The 26479-nt window shown below is 47.0% G+C and overlaps 1 protein-coding gene across 3 annotated transcripts in view; it reads left to right on the top strand.

Annotated features, from left to right (window-relative positions):
• The window catches only part of SLC5A9 (solute carrier family 5 member 9), a 65333-nt gene that overhangs the window by 32265 nt on the left and 6589 nt on the right, over nucleotides 1–26479 (top strand). For all 3 annotated transcript variants that reach the window (XM_088479302.1, XM_088479303.1, XM_088479304.1), the window contains 6 exons: nucleotides 2413–2493; nucleotides 6106–6311; nucleotides 7427–7562; nucleotides 10322–10429; nucleotides 12036–12186; nucleotides 22056–22224. In XM_088479302.1, coding sequence (XP_088335428.1) covers nucleotides 2413–2493; nucleotides 6106–6311; nucleotides 7427–7562; nucleotides 10322–10429; nucleotides 12036–12186; nucleotides 22056–22224 — 851 coding nt within the window. The remainder of the gene's footprint in view (nucleotides 1–2412; nucleotides 2494–6105; nucleotides 6312–7426; nucleotides 7563–10321; nucleotides 10430–12035; nucleotides 12187–22055; nucleotides 22225–26479) is intronic.

The raw sequence follows: 26479 nt of genomic DNA, 5'->3' as shown, positions 1-26479 counted from the left end.
AGACAGATACTTCCCTCTGTGGCTGTACAATCCTGATTCTATTTACCTAATCTTGCGGTTTGCATTACTTGTTCCTTTGATTGCATTCCTGCTATTATCCTTGTCTTGGCTCAGGGATCTAGGGGTAGAATTACCTACTAACTTCTACAAATGAAAATTGGAAATATTTTCCATATCAGCCTATCGAATTTCAGATCTCATTTTTCTGTTAGTCTAGACGAGAAGAGATGTATTATGATTGGTTGCTACGGGTAACATGCCCATTTTTTCCATTTGTATAGGTCTTATCAAATCTACCTCCTAGTCTTAACTATTCTGTTTGCATGAACTTGTCTTTATTATAAACATCTGCTATGTGTTTTGCTAAGACTGGTTCATACGAACAACATCTGGGGGCAACTGAGTACCGGTAAGCACAATAGTGCTTTTTCGGAAAAGGCCCTTTGTTGAAAGAGGAGTACTTTACTGCACAGACTCCAGTCTTCTTGTTTTTCAGGAAGGCTTTATGCCATGTCCCAAGATACCGTTGTGATCACCACTGAGCATGTGCAGGGGCAATCCTATCTTTACTGACAAGAGTGGTATAGTGGAAGACAGAAGTCTACTACTTAAATCATTGAACCTGGTTAATAGTAATACCTGCTTAAAAAGCTGTTCCAGCATCCCTACAATACTATATATTTGCAGCATACACTCCACAGCAGGTGAGCTGTATAGAATAACACTCCGCTTCAATACCAGTGTGCATGCAACAGTGAGTACAACTGTACCTGAAGTAATTTTGTCTGTTCATAGTTTGAGTCATCTGCTGGTGTGTACTAAAGATGGTGAGAGCAATGCAGTGACATACATCAGTAATTTTAGATTACCGCTGTTTGTTAAATATTGAAAACTATGACATAACCCCTTTAGCACTCACTAAAGGGGTTATGTATATTGATAAATGGGGCCCCAAATCTCTGTGTATTATTTATTTAGTGGTCCATTAAAACCCTTTACTAGGAACTGGGAAGCATACCAGATAACTGACTTCTTGTTTTGCAATAAACACATATACCATCTTTGTACGAGCCAGTGTGTTAGAAATTTGACTAGTTCTTTGTTTGTCCATAGTTTTAGGAATTTCAACTAAACTCAGCAGTTGCTTAGACACATAAACCTTTGTTGTTCTAATTACCAGCATTATGCTTTCTGCTTGGCAGCACATCCTAGGGCTCACAAACAAACTATTGGGAAACATAAACTAAATAATGTTATACTATAATGTCAAAAGCAGATTGGGAATTTAAAGTGGCAGTGAAAAATATTCTGAAAGCGGCCTCCTGTAGTTGCTGGGGAGACGGAGCAGTGTATGTGTATCAGAGTGGGAGTGGTCATTGGACAAGGGGGGCGTGACTATAGCATTAGACAGTGGCTGTGTTCAACTACTTCCAGCACACCAGGAATGTACCTGGTTTTTAAGGAATTGGAAAATCATGGGATGATGGGGACTATATAGCTCCAAGTTCAGAATAGCATGTGACAGGCTCAGCAACACGCTGTCTTCATTTTAGATATAGAGTAATCTGGTTTATATTGTTCCAAAGATTCGTTTATAAAATCATTTGTGTACAGTATACGCCCATAAGCAGGGCTGTATGCATAACTCCCAATATTTGAGAGGAAGAATCGTGTATTTTTGCGCTCGCCTAAAGCTGTATACACATTAGACAATATTTTGAATGATTTGCCCGATTCCGACAGATCGGAACAACAAATTGCGTGCTCCCGTGGCGTCGTCCGTTGCGTCTTCAGGTCGCCACTACATGCTGCTCAATCTAAGGATCTTGCCAATGATTTTGCGCAAATCGTGCAGTGTGTGCGCTCTACTAGACGACCAGGCGATATGTTGACATTATATAGTTAATGATGAAATGGGCGATATATCGTTTGTCCGGGAGTTCAAAGAAAATCGGGACGACCATCGCGACGTTTGCTGATCGTCTAATGTGTATGGTATGCACATGACATGCAGAGAGTGATGAGAGAGAGTGCTCTCCCAACCATTTTCCTTGCAGGACACTGGGCCTGAAAAGCAGGACTATTATTAGTTATTATGAGACTATTATTAGGTATTATGGTTGGGAGGTCTGTGTATGCATCTGGAAATGTATCTGCATTTGTAGCATATATGTGCCTGGTTTGCTACACATACACATCTAACAAAGTGTATTTATAGCTTACGGTACGTCCAATTCCGTATATACCACAGTTGTGATGTAAGATCACATCACAAGCCAGTTCCACCTCGCTGCATGGATCATGTTCCATGCTCCATTTTCTATGCATGCACAGGGTGAATTCATGGAAGACAATTGGGCATACTTGTAACTGTGTATCTTCTAAAGTGTTCCATATCCTTGTATTATACAGGTGGGCTAACCGCCGTGATCTATACGGACACCCTGCAAACCATCATCATGGTGGTCGGAGCCTTTATTCTCATGTTCATTTGTAAGTATGCCATCTTCTTACTCTCCTAGCCTCCCAAAATATCATACTTACTTTTTTAATATTGCATTCATTTAATTTTGCCATTCTAAATGCACTGAAGGTCGACGTACAGAGGAAGAAGCCATTGAGAATAAGAATATAGACAAGCAATTAACTTTGAACGAGTGATACTTCGGAATTAGATCTTTGGTGTCTCCATAATGCTAGACTATCATAATGATTTAATAGACTTCATTACAAATGCCTCAGCACACAAAATGGTGGCCTCTATTGTGTATGTAAGCAGTAAGGCCCTGATTCAGACCCACTCGCGAGCGGCTGTCCGCTCGCAAGTGGGTCGATGTTCCGCACTGAGCATGCGCATGACTGAGGGAGCTCCGTCGTGCGCATGCGCCAGACGCGACGAGCGAAGGACTTTCCTTCGCTCGTTGTGTCTGATCAAAGGGGGCGTGCTGTCGATGTTGATTGACAGCACGCCCCCTTTGGTGGGCGTGCCGGGGGCGTGCCTCCCTGACGGGGGCGTTCCTAAGGGAACGCCTACCGTCAGAAGCCGGCCCACTGACATCACTAGTGATGTCAGTGGGAGTGATTTTGGCTCTGATAGAGCCAAAATCACTCCGGAGCTTGCGGTTGAAAACCTAAACCGCAGGCTCCGGCTCGTAGTTTCGATGGTCACGACCATCGCGGCCATCAAACTGCACGCTCGTATAGGCTGTGGATGGTGACCCACAGCTATACGAGCGTCCAGGAGGACGCTCCATTTTTATGGAGGGCGGCCCTCATTCAGAGCGTGCGCTCTGCTCAGAGCGTACGGCTCTGAATGAGGGCCTAAGTTCCCAATTTTTGTTCAGTCATAGGCTAACCCTAACTCTAAAATAGGAAAGAGGCCATTTGCAATGGCACAAGACATGTACCACAAATCCCTCTGATTTTGTACTAGTGTATTTATGTGATCAGCCCAGCACACTGCAGAGTGCGTGCCTGGTTCCCAATCTTTGGAGACACCACATCAAAATGAAGCTGTGCCCAGATTTAGGGGTCTATTTACTAAGCAGTATTAGGAGACAGAGTGAAAAGTGATAAGAAAGTGACAAGGTGCCAGCCAATCAGCTCCCAACTGTCATCTCACAGGCTGTGTTTGAAAAATGACAGTTGGGAGCTGATTGGCTGTCACCTTATCACTTATCACTTTTCACTCTGTCTCCTAACACTGCTTAGTAAATAGACCCCTTAATTTCAAGCATAACAATTTGAAGATGCACAATAAGCAAAAGTGTAAACGTCACATTAAAGTCCTATAACCTACCACTGATACAAAGCCTCTGCTTTTCTCACAACAAATGCTTGCTTGAGCCTCATAAATCTCTTCAATGAATCAATACAGCGAGGGCACATCAGGTCACACTTTATTACATGTCACGTTTTTGCTCTAACTTCTGCAAATGCCGCCACCAATCTATGCACATTGCCAGGAAAACACGGCACACAGCAACACAACTATACTCGGGTATAAAAAGCAGGTTACATGTGTGTCAATGGTAAGAGAGTTCGGTGGTAGAGAAAAGGTATCCCAAAGGGCCAGATCCAAGGGAGATAGTTATAGAAGAGTTTATACAAGTGGCTGACCTGGGGAGCGAGCAAATGGCAGCTGGGGGCAGTTCATGTGGTGATTAAAGACTGGGCATCCACATACTTGGACACAGGCATTTTAAGAAATGAGTGGGCCGCTGTGCAAATTGTTGCGTAGGCCCATCCCCCAGAAGATTTGGCCTCGACGTCTGCGCAGAAGATAGCACGGACGTGGTAGAGTGTAAAGCTGGCCACACACTAGACCAACTTACATCCAACCAGCTAACTTGTTGATTGGTTGGAATGAAAATCTGGTAACGTATAGGAGTAAATGATGATCAGCAATTTGCTCCTAAATGCCAGAAAACAGATGAAAATGGTCGTTTAGACAAGTTTGAATAAATAGTTTAGATCAAACATTTAACAAACAGCAGTTTTGGTCCAATTTCCAGCTTTTGGGAGCAAATTGCTGATTGTATTCCTTACCAGATTTTCATTCCAACCAATCAACTAGTTGGCTGGTTGGACAGATAATCTTTAGATGTGTGGCCAGCTTAAGGATCTGCGCTACCTTCTGCACATGCACCATATGTCTGTCTGTTTCTTCAGTAATATGGCGTTGATGTTATATTTCCAAAGAAACCAATGGAAATATGGCACCAATGGCTGCCCAGCTGGACCTTGACCTTGGTGCATGGTGGGATTCCAGGCCCCCTTTGACTCAGGGGCCCATGTGCACCCTGTACCCATTATAGACATGCTAATGTAATTGGCGAAGTTAGTAGTGATAAAAAAAAAATGTATAAAGTCATTTCTGAAGGGATTATGTGTATTAGGGTTACATTTAGTTATATACAGAGTTACTTGTATAACATTTGTGGCTATAAACATTTGACTCTTTTCTCCATGTATGTAATCAATAAATGCTGTGGCCATTTTTCATCCATGCAAGTGTAATACATCTTAGGCCCCAATTCCCTATTGTGCCGATCCGCAGATCAGCGGCCATCGAATCGACTTGCCGATTAGAACCATTTTCAGGTCGGAATGGGAGAATTGTGATTGTATAACATGTTGAATAACCCCGATTCCCCGACCATCAGGGGAATTGCCGCGGCAGTGGCTAGATGTATGGGCCCCTTTAGCTTCAGGACCAGAATAACAATGGGACAGATGTAGCTAGAGCTCCAGGCCCACACATATATGTATAGGCCCATCATCATAGGTATATTTCTAATGGGTGCAAGTCGTGCGGTGCACACGGGTCCAGGTTGGCCCCACACCGCACACCTTGCACCTAAATCATACTTGCCTCGCTCCGGTAAGCGGGTCCCCCAGCCAAAGCATTAACACCCCAAACTAGTCAGCCCAGGCCGGGGATCTCAGGGTAGGTGGGGACCCACCAATTAAAAGGGTCCTCCTCTCCTGAGCACCCCAGGCCTGGGCTGGGCTGGGCCAGGCACGATTGTTAGTAAATTTACCCCTAAGTCTCAGTAGCCGTCTATTCATCTCTGCCGACATCGAACTCGTATAATATACATTTCAAAGACAAATAATGAAATGTACATACACAGTAAAATGCTAGATGCTCACCTGGGGTATGGCATAAAGTACATGGAATTAAGGAGGAAATTCCACAAACAATTTACATGTAAGACATACTGTACCAAAGTGTATTCAATGTTGTTAACTAGGGATCTTGTAGATTTTATTTTCTAACCTCTCTTGATTCTAGTTACTAGAGAAGTACAGTAATGAAAGTAGGTGAATGCATAAAATAATGCAGGCAAGGCATAACAATCATTACTAGTAATTAATGGTATATGACTGGGGTCCCAAACATGACCCTGAAGGCACCCTAACAGTACAGGTTTTAAGGATATCCATGGCTGAGCACACATGGCTAAATCAACATAACTGAGGTACTAATTAATTCACCTGTGCTCAATCATGGCTATCCTTTAAAACTTGAACCATTAATGTGCCTTGAGGACACAGTTTGGCATATGATGTAGATAATAGCCTTTAAGTTCATTCTTGCAGCTTTTGACAAAATTGGCTGGTACTCAGGACTGGAACAGAAGTATATGGAAGCCATTCCAAAAGTAATCGTGCCCAACACAACATGCCATCTACCCCGCAGTGATGCCTTCCATATGATGCGAGACCCCATCACTGGGGACCTACCCTGGCCTGGTCTTATATTTGGTCTGACGGTGTTGGCCACCTGGGTTTGGTGTACTGACCAGGTGAGTGGACATTGTTATTTAATCAAGCACAATCTCCTTAAGGATTTTCCAGATATCTCTGCATTCTGAAGAGCTGAATATAAATCGTTGTTAATGTGTGAATTCAGAACAATGTTTTCAGCTCAGAACTGTCAGAAACCAGTGGGACCCCGGTACACCCATCTCCTGTTCCGAGAAGTCTGGTCAGAAGTGGTCTTCATGGAAGAATTGCGTCCAAAAAACCATACCTTCGACGTGGAAACAAGGCCACGCGACTCAACTATGCACAAAAATATAGGAACTAGGGTGCAGAAAAATGGCAGCAGGCGCTCTGGACTGATGAGTTAAAATGTGAAATATCTGGATGTAACAGAAGGCAGTTTGTTTGTCGAAGGGCTGGAGAGTGTTACAATAATGAGTGCCTGCAGGCAACCGTGAAGCATGGTAGAGGTTCCTTGCAAGTGTGGGGCTGCATTTCAGCAAATGGAGTTGGGGATTTGGTCAGGATTAATGATGATCTCAATGCTGAGAAATACAGGCAGGTACTTATCCATAATGCAATACCAGCAGGGAGGCGTCTGATTGGCTCCAAATAGATTCTGCAGCAGGACAACGACCCCAAACATACAGCCAATGTCATTAAGAACTATCTTCAGAATAAAGAAGAACAAGGAGTCCTGAAAGTGATGATATGGCCCTCACTGAGCCCTGATCTCATCATCGAGTCTGTCTGGGATTACATGAAGAGACAGAAGGATATGAGCAAGCCTACATCACCAGAAGATCTGTGGCTAGTTCTCCAAGATGTTTGGAACAACCTCCCTGCCGAGTTCCTTCAAAAACTGTGTGCAACTGTACCTAGAAAAATTGATGCTGCTTTGAAGACCAAGGGTGGTCACACCAAATATTGATTTGATTTAGATTTCTCTTCTGTTCATTCACTTTTATCTTGTTAATTGATAGTTAATTTTTTATTGACACTTCTATTTTTTATTTTGCAGCATTTTTTTCACACCTGCCTAAAACTTTTGCACAGTAGTGTGTGTGTAATATATATATATAGATAGATAGATCTCTCACATCCACTGCTTCAATTTGCAGCATTGTTATATGAACACTTGATGAATATGTTCCAGGTGATTGTCCAGAGATCTCTGTCAGCTAAGAACCTCTCCCACGCCAAAGGGGGCTCCATTGTTGGGGGTTACCTGAAAATATTGCCCACATTCTTCGTAGTATTGCCGGGAATGATCAGCAGGGCGCTTTATCCAGGTGAGGCTCCTGTGGTTTTTCCGCGACGAATTATACTGTGGAATATAATATGTGACACATGTCACAAAAGCCTGTATTTGTCAACGTTTTTGGGGCTGATACAGAGTAAGTACTGCACCAATTTGCTTGGTACAACATCCGTAATTTCACACATGTGCGCAAATGCGTGAAATGGGATTGTGTATATCTGAACATATGGTGCATACACACGGTCAGATCTGGCAGATGAACGATTGAACGATTTTTACCAATGATTTGAATGATTGAGCGATTTCAGACAGTATTAAAATTAATGAAATCGTCAATCTGACTGCAAACACAGACCATATCAGATATCGTTATCTGACATGCGGGAACGTTGCAGGCCCACATGTCAGATTTTCTTTCAGATCTGAACGATTTTTAAAATCGTTATCGTTCAGATCTGACACAAAATCTGACCGCGTGTATGCACCATTATAGTACGTACTGTAGGCCATGTTCAGAAAGAAGTGGCAGAACTTGTGAGTGGTGGGCACAAGTTCATAGTATGCCACAAGGCAGTGGGTGACAGGGAAAGGCAGAAGGTGACAGGGAGAGGCAGTACGAGATGGGGAGGAAGTGGGTAACAGGGAGAGGCAGTGAGTAATGGAAAGGTGGTGGGTGACGGGGAGGCAGTGAGTGACAGGGAGAGGAAGTGGGTGACGGAGAGGCAGAAGGTGACAGGGAGAGGAAGTGGGTGACGGAGAGGCAGAAGGTGACAGGGAGAAGCAGTGCGCGATGGGGAAGAAGTAGGTAACAGAGAGAGGCAGCGGGTGACGGGGAGAGGCAGCGGGTGACGGGGAGAGGCAGCGGGTGACGGGGAGAGGCAGAAGGTGACGGGGAGAGGCAGAGGGTGACGGGGAGAGGCAGAGGGTGACGGGGAGAGGCAGCGGGTGACGGGGAGAGGCAGCGGGTGACGGGGAGAGGCAGTGGATGACAGGGAGAAGCAGTGCGCGATGGGGAGGAAGTAGGTAACAGGGAGAGGCAGTGGGTGACGGGGAGGCAGTGGGTGACGGGGAGGCAGTGGGTGACTGGGAGGCAGTGGGTGACGGGGAGGCAGTGGGTGACGGGGAGGCAGTGGGTGACTGGGAGGCAGTGGGTGACTGGGAGGCAGTGGGTGACTGGGAGAAGCAGTGGGTGACTGGGAGAAGCAGTGGGTGACTGGGAGAAGCAGTGGGTGACTGGGAGAAGCAGTGCGCGATGGGGAGGAAGTAGGTAACAGGGAGAGGCAGTGGGTGATGGAAAGGCAGTGGGTGATGGAAAGGCAGTGGGTGACGGGGAGAGGCAGTGGGTGACGGGGAGAGGCAGTGGGTGACAGGGAGAGACATGACCCATGAAGTAATTTGCCCCATGTCAGCTCTCGAATACACCACCATTATTTATATCACAATTTACTTACCTGGGCCCACACTAGAGCTGCAGCGTGTGGAGGGTGGCTCCACCTCTCCTCCCAGAGTTTTTGCACCAGGTACGGTTACGAGATTGTGACATCAGATCCCCGGCGGCATGAGCAAGTCCCAAGAAAGTCGGAGGCACTAGCATAGAGGAAGAGCCAGGGAGAGATGTGAGGAGGGAGGCCCTCATCCGCATCTCCTCTGCACCGGTCTGCATTCCTTCTTTGTTACGCCCTGTGGCGCAGTGGCAGCATACTATACTGAGTCAGCTATGGTGTAAATGCGACTCATGTGACCAGCGTTCGCACTACACGGAAACAAACACACAGCCGGTGGCTGTATGTTTGTTTTAGCAGCCGATGAGAGTCAGATAGCCTGTCATTGGCTGCTGCGCCCACTGCCGGAGCCGGGCTGGAGCTCACTCAGAGCGGGCCGGCCCGGGAGGATGGAGGAGCGGATGCAAGAGCGGGGATTCAGGTAAGTGTGGAGTTTTTTGTGTGTCTTTTATCTGGTACTACTGGGTGCACTGCATCGGGGAGATTACTACAGGGGGAAATATATACGGGGCACTGCATAGGTTAGACTACTACTGGGATCCCTGCTGGGGGGGGACTACTACTGGGGGCAATATATAAGGGGAACTACTACTAGGGGCAATATATAAGGGGCACTGCATAGTGGGGACTACTACTGGGGGCAATATATAAAGGGCACTGCATAGGGGGGACTACTACTTGGGGCACTGCATAGGGGGGACTACTACTGGGGGCACTGCTGGGGGGGCTTACTACTGGGGGAAATATATAAGAGGCACTGCTGGGGGGGGACTACTACTGGGGGCCCTGCATAGGGGGGATCTACTTGGGGCAATATATAAGGGGCACTGCATAGGGGGGACCACTACTGGGGACACTGCATAGAGGGGACCACTTTGGGGGGCACTGTATAATGGCTTGTGTAGCTATCCAAGGGGGGGGCGCAAGGCTGAAGATATGCCTAGGGTGCCAAGAAACATTGCACCGGCCCTGGGTGCAAGTGCACTCTGATTATTATGACTTGGCCACATATGCTGCCGTTGCGGTGGCGTATCTATCCTGACATACGTTAGGATCTGCATATGTGCGGAAATATCCTTTTTTTTTCAGTACCCTTTTTTTTACAATGATTTATGCCCAATTTGCCAACAGCTCTGCATTAGCCCGTGTGTATGTAATCTTGTCTGTCCCCGTCAGTGTCCTACAATGATGTATAATAGTTAGTGCAAAAAGCTATTTGCATTCTAGCTTGGGCAGGGTATTTGCACTTTTGAGTTTAATGTATATATTTGTATCACTTTCTCCACAGATGAAATCGGCTGTGTCCACCCTGATGAATGCTATAAATACTGTAAAATTGATGTGAGCTGCTCAAACACTGCATATCCCAAGCTGGTAATTAGACTCATGCCTGTCGGTGAGATGTCAATTTATTATCTCTGTTTGGGGTGAAAACTGGATCATGATAGTTAGAGTCCTACTAGGATAGGACTCTGTATTTTGTGATTCAAATAACTTTTGTTCAACTAAGTATCTTTTACAATTCAGTTATGACTGTTACAGCAGGTGGGAGATATGTGTGAGACTTGTGTTCCGAGCTACAATCTACTGCTCATCTACATAAATGCAGAGGGCCATTCGCCACTACTGTATAGACTATGGCTGCGATTACTGTACAGTACCACATTGAAATCCCTTAAGACTCACTTGTTTATGAAAGCCTATCAGTCATCCTTATAACTCTATACTGACCACCCACCTACTGCCTATCAGAGTTCCCCTGCCTCATAGACTGTACGCCCTAACGGGCAGGGACCACTTACAGTATCTAGCTGTCTCCTCCTCCTAGCACTATCCCTGCCATTAGTGCATATCTGCTCCCCTGTCTCCCATCCTTCACGATAATGTAGCATCTAAAGACGCGGTGAGTGGGAGTCTCAGCCTTTGCATATTCGGCCCAGGGATGTACACCAGGGGATTGTAGCGGCATTGGCATAAAGGTGCATATGCGAGACCAGCACAAAATGCAGACACCTCCCCTCCCCTGTCTCCCACCCTTCACAGGCAACTCTGTCCGCTCGCTTGTTAGGTATAGGTACATTGGGTGCCGATTTACCCCTCCCCCCCGCCCAAGATTTATCATTACTTGCTTTGTTCATGTTCACCTGTTTTTGTAAAAATTAAGTGATGATGAATAGGCCCCACAGGATCTGCAAATCCGGCAATACACAGGAGGTGTGGCACTCAGGTCACAGACAGACATAAATATCCAAACAGGATTAACATCCAACATTTCTTTTGTTCCCTGAAGACGGTAGATAAACACCAAAATGTTGGATGTTAATTTTGTTTGGAGATCCACGTCTTTCTGTGACCTGAGTGCCACACCGTGTGTGTGTGTGTGTGATATATATATATTACAGAGAGAGCGCACACATACCTACTGTAAGTATAATATATGAATATTTTTTGTATGCAGGAAAAAGTGACTTTTATACGCAAATAAGACAGATGTGTGATCGGTGCACCTTAATATTTATGAGATAATTTATACTGTAATAATGTTACTAGTCTATGTCCGTGCATAAAGGGCCTGATATTAAGTCGGATGCCGATATTCACACAAATGGTCAATCTTATGAGCGTGTTATGGGAATGTCGCGAGTGTGTTGCACAAGTGGTTGTGAACACGGATGTGTCATCGTCTACATTGGGGGCCATACTCCAATGGAGATTCTGCGCCTAGGATGGGACTGGTGCGAGGTTCCATGGTGCGACCGATAGCTATGTCGAAGAACGCCCATAGTAGGATTTTAGCATCTATAGATGGCAAACGTGGGCGTCTCAGTCCTTGCTCATTCAGATGCATGGCTGTACACCAGGGGGGAGCTTATACTGGTGGATGCCTCTGCACAAAAGGCGATAACCTGGACATCGCTGCATCCGACTCAGCATCAGTTCCCGACGTTCCATGCATTTATTCACAGGTGACTTGTACTGGAAACATTTTTTTTTTGTTCTAGGTTTAAAGGGGTTAATGATCGCAGTAATAATGGCAGCTCTAATGAGTTCCCTCACATCAATCTTCAACAGCGCCAGCACCATCTTCACTCTTGATGTGTGGTTACGTATCCGCAAGAACGCCAAGAATAAAGAGCTAATGATTGTGGGCAGGTGTAGTATCTTTATTTTTTGCCTAGTTCAAGTGTAATAAATGATGGGGTCTATTTACTAGGCCTTGAAGAGAGATAAAGCGGACGGAGATAAAGTACCAACCAATCAGCTCCTAACTGCCATGTCACAGGCTGCGTTTGAAAAATTACAGCTAGGAGCTGGTTGATTGGTACTTTATCTCTGTCCACTTTATCTCCATCCAAAGCATAATAAATGGACCCCTATATTTGTAATGATGCCATACCAGCACACATCCAAAGCAGGACAGTATAGACCTTGAGAAAAGTTGTGAAAAGTCGGAATCAGCAAAAAAGAAAAAAAAATTAGGAATGCCCAAAAAACCCTTTAAAAATGGGGGCAATAAAGTGCAAAGTGGTGGTACAAATTTAAAAACTAGCGAAATAGACTTTAGTGGGGTCTGCAAGTATGGGTGAGGTGTTTTTCGGATTGCAGGTGCTTGCTTCAGGTGCGGTTTTTTTAAACATTTTGAAAGTTTACTTTAGCTACTTTAAACCATGCTTGCACCCATTTTCAAGTATCCCAAATTTGACAGGACTACTTATTTTCACCATAAAAAACTGCTTAATGCTATTCTTCACCACTTGTGCAAAGATGCTAATTAGAAGAAATTGACACACCTTAAGTACCCCACATAGCTTTATTAAGGCTATACGGGGCATGTACACTGATCCCCAATGTTAATGCATCTTTTATGGGGAGTCAGGCTGATTTTCCCAATTCTGTCAGCACGTTTCGCCTGGCTTGCATTCGCCGGATTGCGTTTTCGCATCTTTTGGAAATGAATAAGGTGGATCGCGGGTATGCGCGCGATAAGTTTCTGCAGCTAAAATACGCAATGTAGGCGAAAAATCCAGCAGGCTAAAAAATTTTGCGGGTGCCAAACTAATTGAATATGGCCCTAATTCTGAACTTAAAACATTTGGAAACTGAAAGAATGCGCTCAGGCAGGACCATAACAGGTCCTAAATGTGACATGGGCCGGGCACATAACATCATTATGTCGCATGGAAGGGTCGGGGCCAGCAGCACCGGTAAGTGCTGTGCTGACTTGGAGCGTCCTGAGGACAGACTGCAGGGTGCCTGCCAGGAGCATCTAAATGATGTTCCGGCGTTGACGCAGCAGTGATCCTGGCTGCAGGGTAACGTTCCAGGCATACTGCTAGCCAGAAGCAAGTGCCGTTGTGTTACCAACAGAGCCCTGCACTCTTTATGGCGGCACCCCTGCGCTGCTTTTCTCCAGCATCTGACAGATGGAACTGAGCCAGTGCTCACTAGGACCTGCTGGAGCTCAGTAGGCAGGTCTGACTTCTGACAAACGCTACTGCACATGATCGCCGTTTCTGCGTGTCTTTACTCCCTGGCATTCCATGAGAATCTTAGTCTATGCGCTTACACATATAATTAATATTAGAACATAAAAGTGTACATCATTCTCTGAATTAAAATACACACAAAAGAGCACATCCTGCAGGGGATTTAACATGTGCCATATTTAAACATTTGGTATTTGGTTAGTTCTGTTAGGTAAAGCTGGCGCTACATTGGTATATGTCATGCACAAAGTAAAGGAAAGGCATTTTCCCAATTGACCAAGGCCTAGCCTAGCAGTTGTAGAGGATTAGATGGTGTTCACTGTAGGAATTTTTTAGGGCAGGGGAGCTGAGCAGAGGAGGACACGTCTGTGCCACCAAAGCAGAGCTGTTACTACACATTTTGATGCCCTGTAGACATAAAGAGCTTTGCTTTCTCCCGACACAAAAGAATATGGTAGTATGCGCACCGTAGGCGCGCGTAAAAAAAACCAGTTGTGTGTTCGCTGAGAAGGGGCGTGAGCACACAATAGTACCCCCAATTCAAATTCTTCCATACCATAGTGCCCCTTTGTCAGATTACACTGCAGAGTAGTGCCCCTCATTCAAGTTACACACAGTAATGCCCCTTACACCCAGTAATCGCGCTAAATGGAAAAAGTGTGGGTCCCAGGGACCCCTCACTTTAAAAAAAAAAAATGGGGTCCTACTCCATAGTGTCTGGGTCCTATGACAATTTATGCCTCACTGCGTGTAGCACATAAAAAAGCACAGAACAGCAGAAGGGGTACAGACATGAGGAGAATAGGGGGCACTTAGTACTTGAGATGAGCGGTTCGGATTCGGTGGAATCCGAACCGCTCCGAACATTGGGGATCCGAGTCCACCCGAACCCTATTCGGGTGTTCACCGCCTGACTCGGATCCCCGTTCGGGGCCGAACGGCGGCCGCCTGATGTGGGATTCTCACTAGAGAATCCGACATCAGGGCTCCTATTGTGTAGGGCAGAGCGCTGTGATAGCGCTCTGCCCTACACAGACACAAACACACAGCCGCCAGCGGCAGCTGTGTGTTTGTCACAGCAGCCAATGAGAGTCACACAGACTCTCATTGGCTGCTGCACACATGAGCTCCGTCTTCCGGCTCCCTCCGCAGCGTGTGACAGCAGAGCGGACGGCGCGGGAGCGGGGAATCAGGTAAGTTTTGTTGTTTTTTTTTTACTTGTCAAAGGTCCGGGGTCTGCTACTGGGGGGGGCTATACTACTGGGGGGGTCTGCTACTGGGGGGGCTATACTACTGGGGGGGGGCTATACTACTGGGGGGGGGGTCTGCTACTGGGGGGGTCTGCTACTGGGGGGGTCTGCTACGGGGGGGCCATACTACTGAGGGGCCATACTACTGGGGGGGGCATACTACTGGGGGGGGCTTACTACTACTGGGGGGGGCTTACTACTACTGGGGGGGCCATACTACAGGGGAGGCCATACTACAGGGGGGCTACTACTGGGGCAGCCTACGACTGAGGGGGGCCTGCTACTGGGGGCAGCCTACTACGGGGGGGGGGCCATACTACTGGGGGGGCTGCTAATGGGGGGGCATACTACTGGGGGGGGCCTGCTAAAGGGGGGCATACTACTGGGTGGCATACTACTGGGGGGGCCTGCTAATGGGGGGCATACTACTGGGGGCATTCTACTGGGGGCACTGCATAGGGGACCCTACTACTAAGGGGACTGCATAGGGGGCACCACTGCTGGGGGCATTGTGTAAAGAACACCACTACTGTGGGCATTGTGTAAAAGGGTCACTACTGTGGGCATTGTGTAAAAGGGTCACTACTGTGGGCATTGTGTAAAAGGGGCACTACTGTGTGTCGTAACATAAATAAGAGACACTACTTTATGGTGTAATATGAATCAGGCCCTACGTGCGGTGTAATGTGAATAAGATTGTGCACTGTGACTCCTTGGGCCGTAGCCCACTATGTAAACAAGTACTGTGACTCTGCTGGCCGTACCCCACTGGGTGGGTGCACTACTTTTCATTTCTGCCACTGCTGTGTGGCAATGTGTCATAGATGTACTTTATACTGTGGTGTCTGTGTCGTTGTGCCGCTGCTCTGTCGCTTAGGAACCAGTCAGCTTACTGCAACCTTTGGCCAATAATGTTGAAAACAATATTATGAGCTGTGATATGGTCTAAATTGACTGGAAATTAATGTTATTGAGGTTAATAATACTCTAGGAAGAAAAAAAAAGACCAATTTATGTGATTTTAGCTTTTTTTGTCAATTTTTGTAAAAAAATCCAAATCCAAATCCAAAGCCAGTCACCGCAGTTTGGCAAATCCAAATCCAAAGCCGGACGACGAATTAGAACCAAATCCAAATCCGGCAAAAATGGTCCGGCGCACATCCCTACTTAGTACACAGAAGAGCAGAAGGGGTACAGACATGAGGAGAATAGGGGGCACTTAGTACACAGAAGAGCAGAAGGGGTAAAGACATGGGGAGAGGGGAACAGGGGTCACAGAGGTGGGGGGCAGAATACACGAGAGAGCAGAAGGGGTACAGACATGGGGAGAGGGGAACAGGGGGCACAGAGGTGGGAGGGCAGAATATACAGGAGAGCAGAAGGGGTACAAACATGGGGAGAGGGGAACAGGGGGCACAGAGATGGGAGGGCAGAGTACATGGCAGAGCAGAAGGGGTACAGACATGGGGAGAGGGGAACAGGGGGCACAGAGGTGGGAGGGCAGAATATACAGGAAAGCAGAAGGGGTACAAACATGGGGAGAGGGGAACAGGGGGCACAGAGATGGGAGGGCAGAATACACGGGAGAGCAGAAGGGGTACAGACATGGGGAGAGGGGAACAGGGGGCACAGAAGTGGGAGGGCAGAGTACACGGGAGAGCAGAACATGTACAGGCATGGGGAGAGGGGTACAGGGGGCACAGGTGGGAGGGGAGAGCAGAACATGTACAGACATGGGGAGAGGTGAACAGGGGGCATAATGGAGCTGGAGACAAGAATGAGTACATAAATAGGGGGAGGGTTAGGTTTAGGTACGAAGGGTGGAGGGTTAGGTCTAGGCACGAAGGGGGGGAGGGTTAGGTTTAGGCACTAATGGGGAGGGTTAGGGGGAGAAGGGGGGAGGGTAAGTATCAAAAGCACAGTTTTTAACAAACAAAAATATTTGGTGAAAAGTTAGAAAAATATGGGAAACAATATGTGTATATATAGGTCACACTAGCTGTAATGTGTCCAAGGCACACAGTAAGCAACACTCAGAGAGGGCTGTTGCAGCAATCTAATAGAACATGTTGTGGATATATACTGTATATATATATATATAATCCATAGTACCTACGCTCCATCTGTGATATCCCTGTATCATTTGCCACTTGTTGTTCTACCTGATCCAATAAAGATCTGTATAAGCTGTACCACGTGTGGACAATCCGCCACCAGCACCAACAACTGCGTTCTTAACACCACATGCATCTTGGCCAAAGACATTATACCTGGCATAATTATTGTCCGGAGGACTACTGCTCCCAGCACAATCCGTATGCACATTATAGTGACCGTCTACTCTGCTATCAGGTCATACCCAGCCTGCTGTCGTCTTGATACTCTGCTAATAGAAACAGCTGGGTCTAAACTCGAAAGTCAGGTGATTATGTAAGCGATTACTTTACTTCTCTTACTCATCGCTGGGAAACGGGCTCTTATAAGATGATTATTCATACTAGGGGTGAGCGGGTTCGGATTTCTAAAATCCGAACCCCCCCGATCCGAGGCCAATCCGAGTCAGGCTCGACTTTTCCCGCCTGACTCGGATCTGAAATCGAGGCAAAACGTCATCATCCCGCCTTCCGAGTCTCGCGGGTTTTGGATCCTATATAAGGTACCCGCGTCAGCGCCATTTTCTCACTCGGCTGTGGACAGTGAAGAGGGAGGGTGGGAGTTAGGGCTGGCTGGGCTGTGTAGTGTAGTGTAGTGTAGTGCAGTGTAGTGTTGTGCTGTGCTGCTGTTGTCCATAGGGGCTGTGTCCACTACTTCAAAGTCCATAGGGGCTGGCTGGACTGTGTTGTGCAGCCAGTTGTCCATAGGGGCTGTGTCCACTCCAAAGTCCTGTGCAGTGTCCCAGTCCTAAAGGGGTGCTGTAGTGTTGTCCAGGGGGTGCTCTGTCCATCAGGGGTGCTCCCCCCCAAGTGCAAAAAAAAATAAAATATTTTTTCTGTGTTTGTGAATTGTGTGCGCAGTAGCTGCACGTGCATCAACAAAGTAGTGCCAAGCGTGCGCCTGTGTCCCATAAGTAAAGAGCCGGCTGGCTCATTTCTTAAAGGGTGGTGTAACCCACAAAGTGCACTACTCTCCAGCAAAAATAAAAAAATATTTTCTGTGTTTGTGTGCGCCTTAGCCGCACGTATATATCAATATAACATAAATGGAGGACCAAACTTTCTCCGATAAAAATAAAATAGGGAAAGATCAAGAACCACTTCCTCCTAGTGCTGAAGCTGCTGCCACTAGTCATGACATAGACGATAACATGCCATCAATGTCGTCTGCCAAGGCCGATGCCTAATGTCATAGTAGAGGGCACATACAATCCCAAATGACAAAGTTCAGGAAAATGACCTTGAAAAAAACATTTAAATTATCTGAAGAGAAACGTAAACTTGCCAATATGCCATTTACGACATGGAGTGGCAAGGAACGGCTAAGGTCCTCCCCTATGTTCATGACTAGTGGTTCAGCTTCACATGACGATGGAAGCCCTCCTCCCGCTAAAAAAATCAAACGAGTTAAGCTGGCAAAAGCACAGTGAAGAACTGTGCATTCTAAGAAGATATCACAAATCCCCAAGGAGAGTCCAAGTGTGGTGGTGGTTGCGATGCCTGACCTTCCCAGCACTGGATGGGAAGAGGTGGCTCTTTCCACCATTTGCACTTCCCCTGCAAGTGCTGAAAGGAGCACCCACAGTCCACTTGCTGATATGCAAATTGAAGATGTCACTGTTGAAGTACAACAGGATGAGGATACTGGTGTAGCTGGCACTGAGAAGGAAGTTGGCGAGCAGGATTCTGATGGTGATGTGGTTTGTTTAAATCAGGCTCCGGGGGAGACAGTTGTTGTCCGTGGGATGAAAAAGCCCATCACGGTCATGCCTGGGCAAAAGACCAAACATTCTACCTCTTTGGTCTGAAAATATTTCTATCCAAATCCGGACAACAACTGTCTTGCCATATGTAAAGGTGAAATAAGTAGGGGTAGGGACGTTAACCACCTAGGAACATCCTCCCTTATACGGCACCTGCAGCGCATTGATAAAATGTTACTGTCAAGTTCAGAAACTGTGGCTAAGACCGTAAGCAGTCCAGGGACACCTAAATCCCATTGTCCTGTTGTATCCAAGCGCCTGCAAACCACACCGTCAACTCCCTCCTCGTCAATTTCCTTTTTAGTCAGGATCGGAAGTAGTCCTGCAGGCCATGTCACTGGCATGACTGACTCTCCTATCCGGGATTCCTCCGGAGGATCCTGCATTGCTACGCCTCCTGCTGCGGCTGCTGCTGTTGCTACTGCTGGGAGTCGTTCATCATCCCAGAGAGGAAGTAGGAACACCACTACTTTTACTAAACAATTGACCCTCCAACAGTCCTTAGCGAGGAGGATGAAGTACGATAGCAGTCATCCTGAAGCAAAACGTATAACTGAGGCCTTAACTGCTATGTTGGTGTTAGACGTGCATCCGGTATCCGCCATTAGTGCAGTGGGATTTAGACAATTGATGGAGGTAGTGTGTCCCCGGTTCCAAATCCCGTCTAGATTCCACTTCACTAGGCAGGCGATACCGAGACTGTACAGAAACGTCAGAAAAAGTGTCCTGAAAAATGCGGTTGTACCCAATGTCCACTTAACCATGGACATGTGGACAAGTGGAACAGGGCAGACTAAGGACTATAGGACTGTGACAGCCCACTGGGTAGATGTATCACCTTACGCAGCAACAACAGCAGTATCACCAGTAGCAGCATCTCAGAAACACCAGCTCGTTCCAAGGCAGGCTACGCTGTGTATCACCGGTTTCAGTAAGAGGCACACCGCCAACAACCTCTTAGAGAAACTGAGGGAAATCATCGCCCAGTGGCTTACCCCACTTAGACTCTCCTGGGGATTTGTGATATCTGACAACGCCACCAATATTGTGCGGGCATTACATCTTGGTAAATTCCAGCACATCCCATGTTATGCTCACACAATAAATTTGGTGGTGCAGAATTTTCTGAAAAGCGACAGGGGCGTGCAGGAGACGATTTGGGTGGCCCGAAAAATTTCTGGCCACTTTCGCCATTCAGCGACTGCGTGCCGAAGACTGGAGCGCCAGCAAACACTCTTGCCCCGCCATCACCTGAAGTAAGAGGTTGTGATGCGGTGGAACTCAACCCTCTATATGCTTCAGAGGATGGAGGAGTAGCAAAAGGCCATTCAAGCCTATACATCCATCTATGACATAGGCAAAGGAGGGGGTATGCACCTGACTCAAGCACAGTGGAGAATGATTTCTGTGTTATGCAAGGTTCTCCAGCCCTTCGAACTTGCCACACGTGAAGTCAGTTCAGACACTGCCAGCTTGAGTCAGGTCATTCCCCTCATCAGGCTTTTGCAGAAGCAGCTGGAGAAAGTGAAGGAGGAGCTAAGATGGAGCGATTCCGCTCGGCATGTGGGACTTGTGGATGATGCCCTTCATTCGCTTTGCCAGGATTCCAGGGTGGTCAATCTGTTGAAATCAGACCACTACATTTTGGCCACCGTGCTCGATCCTAGGTTTAAAGCCTATGTGGTGTCTCTCTTTCCAGCTGACACAAGCCTGCAGAGGTGCAAAGACCTGCTGGTGAAAACACTGTCAGCTGAAGCGGAACGTGACATGTCAACAGCTCCTTCTTCATTTTCTCCAGCAACTGGGGCTGCCAGGAAAAAACTTGGGTATCCTAAGCAACCCGCTGGCGGTGATGCAGGGCAGGCAGGACCAAGTTTGGACATCTGGTCCGGACTGAAGGGCCTGGCAACAATTTCTGACATGTCTACTGTCACTGCATATGATACTGTCACTCCGAAAGAGTGTTTAGTGCAGCCGGGAACCTTATCAGCAAAAAGCGTAGGAGGTTGCTTCCACAAAATGTGGAGAAGATGATGTTCATAAAAATGAATTATCAACTCTTCCAGGGAGACCAGCCTCCAGAACGTACAGAGAGACCTGTGGTGGTGGATTCCAGCGGGGACGAGTTAATACTCTGTGAGGATGAGGATGTACACAACACTGAAGTGGGTGAGGAATCGGTGGATGAGGACGACATCTTGCCTCCGTAGAGCCAGTTTGTGCAGGGACAGATTAATTGCCAGCTTGTTTTGTGGGGGCCCAAACGAACCAATCATTTCAGCCACAGTCGTGTGGCAGACCCTGGCGCTGAAATGATTGGTTTGTTAAAGTGTGCATGTCCTGTTTATACAACATAAGGGTGGGTGGGAGGGCCCAAGGACAATTCCATCTTGCACCTCTTTTTTTTCTTTGCATTATGTACTGTTTGGGGCCTAGTTTTTCAAACTGCCATCGTGTCTGCCACTGCAGTGTCACTCCTAGATGGGCCACGTGTTTGTGCCGCCCACTCGTGTCGCTTAGCATAGTCATCCAGCTACCTCGGTGCAACCTTTTGGACATAAAAACACTATTGTGAGGTGTTCAGAATAGACTGGAAATGAGTGGAAAGTAAGGTTATTGAGGTTAATAATAGCATAGGAGCAGAAAAACCCACAAATTCTGTGATTTTAGCTGTTTTTATGCTTTTTTTAAAAAAAAAAAACAGATCCAAAACACAAAACCCAGAACCCAAAACACGGAAGGGTGGTTTTGGCAAAACCAATCCAGATCCAAAACACGAAGAAAGATCCAGATCCAAAACCAAAACACAAAAAATGGCCGGTGCACACCCCTAATTCATACATTCCAAAAAACAGTTTTTACCACGAAATGCAGCAATAAGGAACGTTCATTTTCAGGGACATAGTGCAATTTTTAATACATGTGTCCTATAGTAATTTATTAAATTGTGACAGTGCAGACCGATGGTGCATCGTAATATGCCGCAGAAGGTGGGTGTCTCTGTACAAAGTCTGCAGCATTACCATCAAGACGCAGTCTCGCTGCAGCAAAACACGCAGTTGCAGCTGCAATAGCGTGCACCTCTGAATCAGGCACCAAGAATACAGATAAGGGGCAGGCAGACGGCAAAGATGTGCAGTGAGGCAAAAGGAACTTTAGAGGCGCACATTTTGTTTATTACAGGGTCAGTTGTGTGCGTGTGTACAATAAACAGCACATTCAGGGACAGACCGCAGCATTGCTGGACCCCTCTCTCTACCCTCAGAAGTAAGGAGCGGAGCGTATGCTGGGCATGATGCGCGAGTCCGGGGCAGCGTAAAGCCCTGAATGTAAATCTGCTAACAGCCTGATCCATGTTCTGTCTTGCAGAGTTTTCATTATCATACTGGTGGTGGTTAGCATCGTGTGGATCCCCATAATTAGATCAGCTAACAGTGGGCTCCTGTTTGATTACATGCAATCCGTCACCAGCTATCTCTCACCTCCGGTCACCGCCATATTTATTCTGGCTATTTTTATCAAACGCGTCAATGAACAAGTAAGTGTCTATCGGAACTTTTCAGCTAAGCTCATGATGTTAGTTTCACTTTAGGAGCTGTAGGAGTTAATGATTTAATATCCTATACAATGTTTCTGCTCTTTATATGACTTGGGATCCTATGTATCTGGCTATGATTATTTTCCAAATCTGCTTTACTGTATACAAGGCTGGAATTCCACAGTGATCCTGCCCCAGCACCGGTATTGCCCTCCAGTGACCATACGGAACCCTAGGCAGGTTTGCAGTCTGATTCCATTGTCTTCCAGTGGAAACAAAACAGAATGACGTCACCCAGCCTCTGAGTCTATGCAGCCGAGGTCACTTCCGTCCGTGGTACAAAGCTTCTAAGCTGGAACAGAGCTGGAGCTACCAAACCTAATGCAGACACAGACATTGGGATCCCACTGGGAATACAGGTTCATGAAATACGCTTCCTTTTATTTATGATGAAATAATAAGTGCATGAATAATATATAACGTTCAGGATCACATTCCGTTGTTTTAGTTGTAAAATGTACAGAAAGATATGCTCTTTATATTCTCTGCATTGTAAATTTGAAGGAAGGAACGCAATGTTATATATTATTCTTGCACTTTCCACATTCTAAATAAAAGCAAGAACATTTTCTGAGCCCTGGTTCCCGAGTTGCTGTTCTCTCTGTGGAGGAAGATAGGTGGAGAAATATACACATGTGGAGTATATTGACTAAAGCATCTAAAACAGACAAGTGGTGATGTTACCCATAGCAACCAATCAGATTATGAGCCTGATTGAGAGCTCAGTGCTCGTAAGCGGCTCGATGTTTCCCCACTGCGCATGCGACGCATCCGGCGTGCGTGAGCCCCATCCAGCGACTGAAGCTCAGACGCTACGGGGCTCGCTACAAGACGGGGCGGCTGTCGATGGTGAGTGACAGCTCGCCCCGTTTTGTAGGCGGGTAGGGGGGTGGCTGCACAAATGCAGGTGTTCCCTTAGGAACGCCTGGTGTTTGTGGGAGGCCCTACTGACATCACTACTGATGTCAGTAGTGAACTTCCTGCTCTATAAGAGCAGGAAGTCTACTCGGCCTTGCGGTAGCCGAGACCCTACCACAGGGTCTCGTTGCAAGGCCGATGGTCCCGATTATCGCGACGGCCTCCTGGCCGCTCGCACAAGCTGTGGGAGGTCTCCCAAAGCTTTGCGAGTGGCCAGAGAAAGGAAAAAAAAAAACACGCTCACAGACCCTGCGAGCTGCCTGCGGCAGCGACCGGGTCTGAATCAGGGCCTATGTGTATCATTTTCTAGAATGCAAAAGAGAAATTATAGCTAGAAACTGATTGGTTGCTATGTGCAACATCACCACTTGTTTGTTTTAGAAGCCTTAGTAAATATACCCCACGTGTGTATATTTCTCCACCTATCTCCCTCCATTCATTGTAAAATCACTCCATTGCCTGGATCACCTGTGTCATCCTGACTGCAATCTGCACAGGTGGGATAATGCTGGGCGGAGAGGAGTTGAGCCCACAGTACCAGCAATCCGCACTGTATTTATCATACTGGCAGCAGGGGTGTCGGAACGATTTTATGTTGGGGGGGCAACAAAAAATCGTTCCAGTGTCACCTCCACCCCCCCTCCTGTCTCTTCCACCCCCCACCCCTCTGTCTAACCTAAGCAGCGGCCATGGACTGTCAGGGCTGTGCAGCTTTATAGTAATAGGTTGCACAGTCCCTGCACCGCACGGAGGAGGAGGTGTGATGTGCAGTGTTCTAACTTAAAGACCGCACATTACACCTCCTCCATGCGGTGCAGGGACTGTGCAACCTATTACTATACAGCTGCACAGACCTGACAGTCTGCTGCCACCACTCATTTGAAATGTTTGGGGGGGGGTGAGTCGTCCCCTTGCCCCCCATTCTGACACCCATGACTGGCAGCACTGATAGAAGCCAGTACAAGTGTAACACCCCCAATTTGGTGGGATGTCAGTGAGTGGATCGTACCTGCTTTTGTTCTGGAACCTGCTTGGGCGTGGATCAGTGCAGTTCCTCTTTCAGGCTCCTCCTATCATAGCAGAGAGACAGGAGACCCCCCAGAAACCAGACCAATATAAAGAAATGGGGGTTTATTACTCTGGATCACTTTTCTACTAGGACAATTCTAAATGAACATTAGAACATGCAATATTGTTGTAATGCAAAAGGTACACATACAGGATGGATATCACATTAATAAGCTTAGATTCACTCTATACATACTGCATACCTTCTAATAAAGCCTCAGCCTAAACATATGAATGCCAACCTGCTCCCTCTATGTGTTAGAGGTAGTTAAACTAAATATAACAAGTTGCAGTTGTAGTTGGCAGAATCTCTAACAGTTCAACTATAAATACAATAGAGAGCACAATGTCCCTGGGAGTACTTAAGATTCACTGTACAGCCTTTCGTTGGTGCACAAACTTTATATACTACTGGTATCCAAAATGGTGTCACTGTCTCTGCCTGTGGGGTCACTGCACAGTTCTGTGTTATGCACTACTGCTGTATATCCTGCTGCAGGCTTCTCTCACTGTACAGCAGTAAGCTGGCTGCCCTGAGATCACAGACTTCTATGTGCTGACTGATCTCAGTCTTTACTGTGGTGCTTTTTACTTGCCATGTGCTGTAATGCTTGGGGTACCTGTCCAGATGCCAGCACTTGTCTTTGCAGCATGCACACTCTCTCCTCTCCCTTGGGCTGCACCAGCTTTAATAGATCTGTGTCCTATCAGCTTCTCTTGTCCTGCTGTCTTACATGGAAGGTGTCTCCTCACAGTTACCCCGATCAGCTGCTGATCCCTGCTCTCTGTGCCCTCAGTCACAGCACTCTCCAACACACACTATGGCTCCTCTCACGCTCCTCTCTCACTTCCCTGGTTTCACTTTCAATCCCAGGCTGTGTACTGCTGCTCACAGTTGGCTGCTCCTGGGTCCTAGAGTCCCTCCTCACTGCAGATCCAGAACATTCCCCAGCATAGGGCAGCACATAAATGAGATTCCTCTGGGGTATCACACAAGAACAGATTTATGCTCATTCTATTTATCTTTTTTTCCTTTTCTTTCTCTTTGTTACTTGGGGGCATATTTATCAATTAAAAGGTCTTAGATCCGATATGTCTTAGATCCGATAATTGTAATTTCTGATCACTGCTATTTGCAGCAATAAGAAAATAAGTTTGGCCCGATTGTACTAATATACACGTGCAGGGCCAGGGACTCCGAAAGAGCCACACATTGCTACAGAACCCTCTTCCAGCAATTTGTCCAAAGGGGATATAGTCGGTATCCCGGTGGTCGGGATGCCGGCGGTCAGAATCCCGGTGCCGGAATCCTGGCAGCAGTCGAAATCCTGACCGCTGATATCCCTTAGGGTTAGGGGTTAGGTTTAGGCACTAGGGGAAGGGTTAAGGTTAGGATGTGGGTAGAGTTGGGGTTAGGCTGTGGGGGAGGAGGGTTAGGCTGTGGGAAAGGTGGGTTATGGTTTGGGGGAGGGTTAGGGTACTTACCTGCGTGCCTCGGGATTCTGACTGTCATGATGCTGCTGTCAGCATTCTGACCGCCGGGATCCCATACCCAACCCGTGCAAAGTGTAGCTCATAGGCTACATTGGCTAACGTCTGCAGCTTGGTAAATCTTGACAGCCTAGTAGCCCCCATGAAAACCTATGAGGGCTGCTTCTGCTGTCGGAAATGGAGGGACTGTGGCAAATATTGGAGATGGATCCTTAATATTTGAGGTTGCCCCAATAAACTGCTCTTTTAGGAAGATATTCCACAAATTTTGTTTAATTTAGTAAATTTTCCGGATATCCCCCGAAAACGCCTGTTTTCAGTGGATATCCACATATTTGCAGTATCCCCTGAATGTATCTAGGGGTGGAGGGCAACAGATGTCGGAGATATCTGCTGCTGTCCCCAGTTTTCGCATGCAAAAGAAGCCACCATAGTTTTCTATGGGTAATGCTTTTTTGGCGAATTTACCAGCTCTGGAATGCGATGGGGCACTGTGCCGCTTCCCAGCACTGCACATTGTGTTCTCTATTTATTTTCTGGAGGGGACATTTCCACGCCCTCTTTAGTTGTCTGGCTCCACGGCTGTACTTGGTAGCAAACGCCATCTCTACATGGCATTAGTTGCTGCAGCCAGTATGTAGTCAGGCAGCCGGCAGTCAAAATGCCAACCGCTGGCTTCCCGACTGTGAAATCCCAGCATGGGACTAATGACAGGCAT

The sequence above is a fragment of the Taudactylus pleione genome, unplaced genomic scaffold (genome assembly GCF_031769625.1).
Source record: "Taudactylus pleione unplaced genomic scaffold, aTauple2 ptg000230l, whole genome shotgun sequence".
In the NCBI taxonomy this organism is placed as follows: Eukaryota; Metazoa; Chordata; class Amphibia; order Anura; family Myobatrachidae; genus Taudactylus; species Taudactylus pleione.
This window is presented reverse-complemented; position numbering and strand designations above follow the sequence as displayed.